Consider the following 3,500-nt stretch of genomic DNA (forward strand, 5'->3'; position numbering starts at 1 on the left):
ATGCCCATTTTTTCTTTCTGCGACCCCATTCTGCTGTGGTGTTTTGACACAAGAGGACTCATGAATTATACCTTCTTTTTGACAAAAAGAATTAAGGACATGATTGAAGTAATCTTTGGCATTATCTGACCTGAGCCTCTTAATATTAACACCAAACTGACCTTTTATCAGGGAGTGGAAGTTTAGGAAGACAGAACTGACTTCTGATTTTTGTTTAAGTAGGAAAACCCAAGTGACCCTTGTACAATCATCTATAAAGGTGACAAACCATCGAGCACCAGACACATTTGAAACATTAGAAGGTCCCCATACATCAGTATGAACAAGATAAAAGGGGAAATTGCTAATTTTATTACTTATTGGAAAAGATACACGCTTGTGCTTAGCAAGTTCACACACCTCACAATGAAGACTCTCAACATCTAACTTTGTAAACAGAGAGGGAAACATAATTTTGATCACTCCAAAGGAGGGATGTCCCAACCGACAATGATAAAGCATGATTTTTTCTCTGTTGGTCATCAAAGATTCAGATATGAAGGAATGAGAGATTCTGTTTTTGTTGGACAGATTTGGATCTTCAAGATAATAAAGGCCATTCCATTCTCTAGCATGTCCAATCATCCTCCCCGAATCCTTGTCCTGAAATACACAATGATCGTTGTAAAAAACAACCTTACATGACAAATCCTTTATAAGTTTTCGTATAGAGACTAGGTTGGTGGACAGCTTTGGGACATGGAGAACATCTTTTAAGGTTATTAAAGAATTGATTTGGATATTTCCTTGACCAGCTGCAGTTATAAGGGTTCCATCTGCTGTGGCAATTTTCTTGTTGCTGGGACATGGGGAATATGTGGAGAAGTATTTGGCTAATGGTGTCATGTGGTCTGTGGCTCCAGAGTCCAATATCCAGTAATTGTTAAAGGGTGTATCTGAGACATTTAATCCAAAAGAAAGTGGAAACTTACCTGAATATGCCAAAGAACACACACCTGTAGGTTTTTCCAGCTTACTAAGAAAGGTTCTCACCCTTTCTATCTCCTCTTGATTAAGATGGGCAGCAGCTTCTGGATTATTTCCTTCATTTGTTCCAGCAGCAACATAAACTTGTCCTCCTTTCCTTGAGGGGCCTCCTCTGTGTCCCCCTTCTCGATCTCGATTTAAAGGCTTCCCATGCAACTTCCAGCACTTCTCTCGGGTATGACGAGGCTTATTGCAGTAGGTACACCAGAGACCATCACCTTTTTTCTCCACATTTGCTGATCCTCCTTTCTTCTGTTTGGCTACCATGGCCAACGTCTGTTCTCCTTTATGGTCAGCCACCATTGCTGAGTTCTCTACTACTGCTGGACTCTCCAACATGAGACCCCTTCTGCTTTCTTCACTTCTCACAATAGCCACCACTTCATTGAAGCATGGTACCTTTTGCTTCCCCAATATTTGAATCCTAACTTGATCAAATTCAGGATTCAAACCAACAAGGAAATCATAAACTCTGTCTTGTTCGATATATTCCTTGAGAAGTGCTGAATCTTCAGTACATTTGGCTTTTATGACTCTATAATGGTCTAGCTCCATCCATAATGATTTCAACTGATTGGCATATTCTGTAACAGTCTTGTTCCCTTGTTTTGCTGCCAAAGTTTTCACCTTTACGTCATATACTTGAGCAGCATCTTTGGCTTTAGAGTAGGTTTGCTCTACAGCATCCCAAATCTCTTTTGCCGAATTAAGGAACATGCATGTGTCGCTGATTTCTGGAATCATTGAATTCCACAGCCACGCCATGATCATTGAATCTTCCTCATCCCATGTAGTAAACTTGGGATCCTCCTGTTTGGGTCCAGACTCCATCAGGTGACTCAACTTCCCCTTTCCCTTCAGCACTGTACGAACAAGTTGGGCCCACTTCAAATAATTTCTTCCATTGAGTCGATATGCAGAATGGATATTCTGCAGTTCTCCAGGAAGCTGGGAATGGGAATTCCCTGTTTCTGGGGTTGGGTTCACAACTTCCGCTTCCCTTGACATCATAGCAAGAAGATGGCTGAGCGGAAAAAAGGAAAGGCTGTGCAATTAAGGCACAGAGAAGACAACAGCAACGGAAGATTGAGCGATAGAGAAGGTTGCAATAGCAAGGAAAAAAAAATGTAATGAATATAGGAAAAGATGCAGCAGCAATGCAGGCTGCCGTCTTAGGGTTATGAGAGATGCAGCAGCAATGCAGGCTGCCGTCTTAGGGTTAAGAAAAATGCAGCAGCAATGCAGGCTGCCGTCTTAGGGTTTACAATGCGCAGACAGAGCTTCCTAGATCGGAAGCTCTGATACCATCTGGAAATTAGGTTAAATGGAAATTGATATTTTTATTACAAAGAGATCATACAAGATATATACGGGAGACCTAAGCTATTTTAGGAAATATAATAACTATATTCTATTCTAGAATCCCTTGATTTATGGGATTGTCCCTATTTATTCAAATCTGTACTGATTACAATAAAATATATACTTGTTATGAAATACACAAATTTCCTAATTTATTCTTTCCTAAAATACTATTTGATTTCCCACAATTCCAAAACATGTGTTTAAAGAAACAGAAAGGGAGATATTCTTCATCCTCTTCTGTTTTCTTCAACTGCTCAAGAGACAGACTATCAGAAAACAGAGATGCGCACACGGGACAAACAAATTTTTAAAAAACAGAAAACTGTTATAAAAAAGTATTAAACAAAACAAGGACTTTGCCTTTTTCTTTTTAAAAGGAAAAGTAGCACCAAAATTTTACCCCTGGGGATTGCAGACTTTCACTTACACCTTTTCTATCATCACACAAGGAAAAATGTTTGATGTAGATTACAAAATTAAGGTTTGGTTTTAAATTTCCCTGATGATCTCAATCAATTATACAGGATGATGAGATCGATCTTGTAGCTCAAGTATGACGGTAAATTACTATGATTATCAGTAACATTTGTTAGCTTAAGTAGCTGATCCAAGAATTCCTTTAAAGTTCAAAGCTCCCGTTAGATTAACTTTCCCACTAGAAATCATGAATGAAGAAATTAATACAGTAAAATAACATTTGAAACATTGAATAGATATTTCTAAAGTTCATCATAATTGATAGAAAATTTGAAATAGAACAAGCACACACAATTGACAAATAGACAACTGTTAGTGCAAAACAACTGTCAAGATACTTACAAAGCTCTTGCAAACATCACATCTGGGGTGATGCTTCTCCCTATAGCATGATTTATGGTAAGGGCGATTGCTAGACATGGAAAACTGTAAAGGAACAAATTAAGCATAATCAAATGGAGATTGACCAAAAATGAAATTTAAAGACCTTCGTTTATGAAGCTAAGAGTAGTTTTCAACTTTTTTCTTGAAAACAAAAGGAGGTTTCAACTAATTGTTTCGCTAAGCAAGCTGCAAACGCAAAAGGACACTCTAGCCTCTAACCTCATAATCAGTGATTGGCAGACGACATG

The 3,500-nt window shown here is 38.4% G+C and overlaps 1 protein-coding gene across 1 annotated transcript; it reads right to left on the minus strand.

Annotated features, from left to right (window-relative positions):
• Positions 1-473: 473 nt before the first annotated feature.
• Positions 474-3,180, minus strand: LOC148193060 (uncharacterized). Its single transcript, XM_088099678.1, has 2 exons — positions 972-3,180; positions 474-642 (listed from the first exon to the last, which is right to left on the minus strand). The coding sequence occupies exons 1-2, from the start codon at positions 2,035-2,037 to the stop codon at positions 608-610; spliced, it is 1,101 nt and encodes a 366-aa protein (XP_087955804.1). The 5' UTR covers positions 2,038-3,180; the 3' UTR covers positions 474-607.
• Positions 3,181-3,500: the final 320 nt, after the last annotated feature.

Source organism: Vigna umbellata, chromosome 9, assembly GCF_029865625.1.
Source record: "Vigna umbellata cultivar VRB3 chromosome 9, Vumbellata_1.0, whole genome shotgun sequence".
Taxonomy (NCBI): domain Eukaryota; kingdom Viridiplantae; phylum Streptophyta; class Magnoliopsida; order Fabales; family Fabaceae; genus Vigna; species Vigna umbellata.

What these genes read in the sequence shown, in the direction of transcription:
- LOC148193060 (XM_088099678.1), bottom strand. Translation starts at nt 2,037, where the DNA reads ATGATGTCAAGGGAAGCGGAAGTTGTGAACCCAACCCCAGAAACAGGG. An exon ending in GTGTTCTTTGGCATATTCAG is followed by an intron (nt 643 to 971) that starts GTAAGTTTCCAC and finishes TGTGTATTTCAG; the next exon opens with GACAAGGATTCGGGGAGGAT.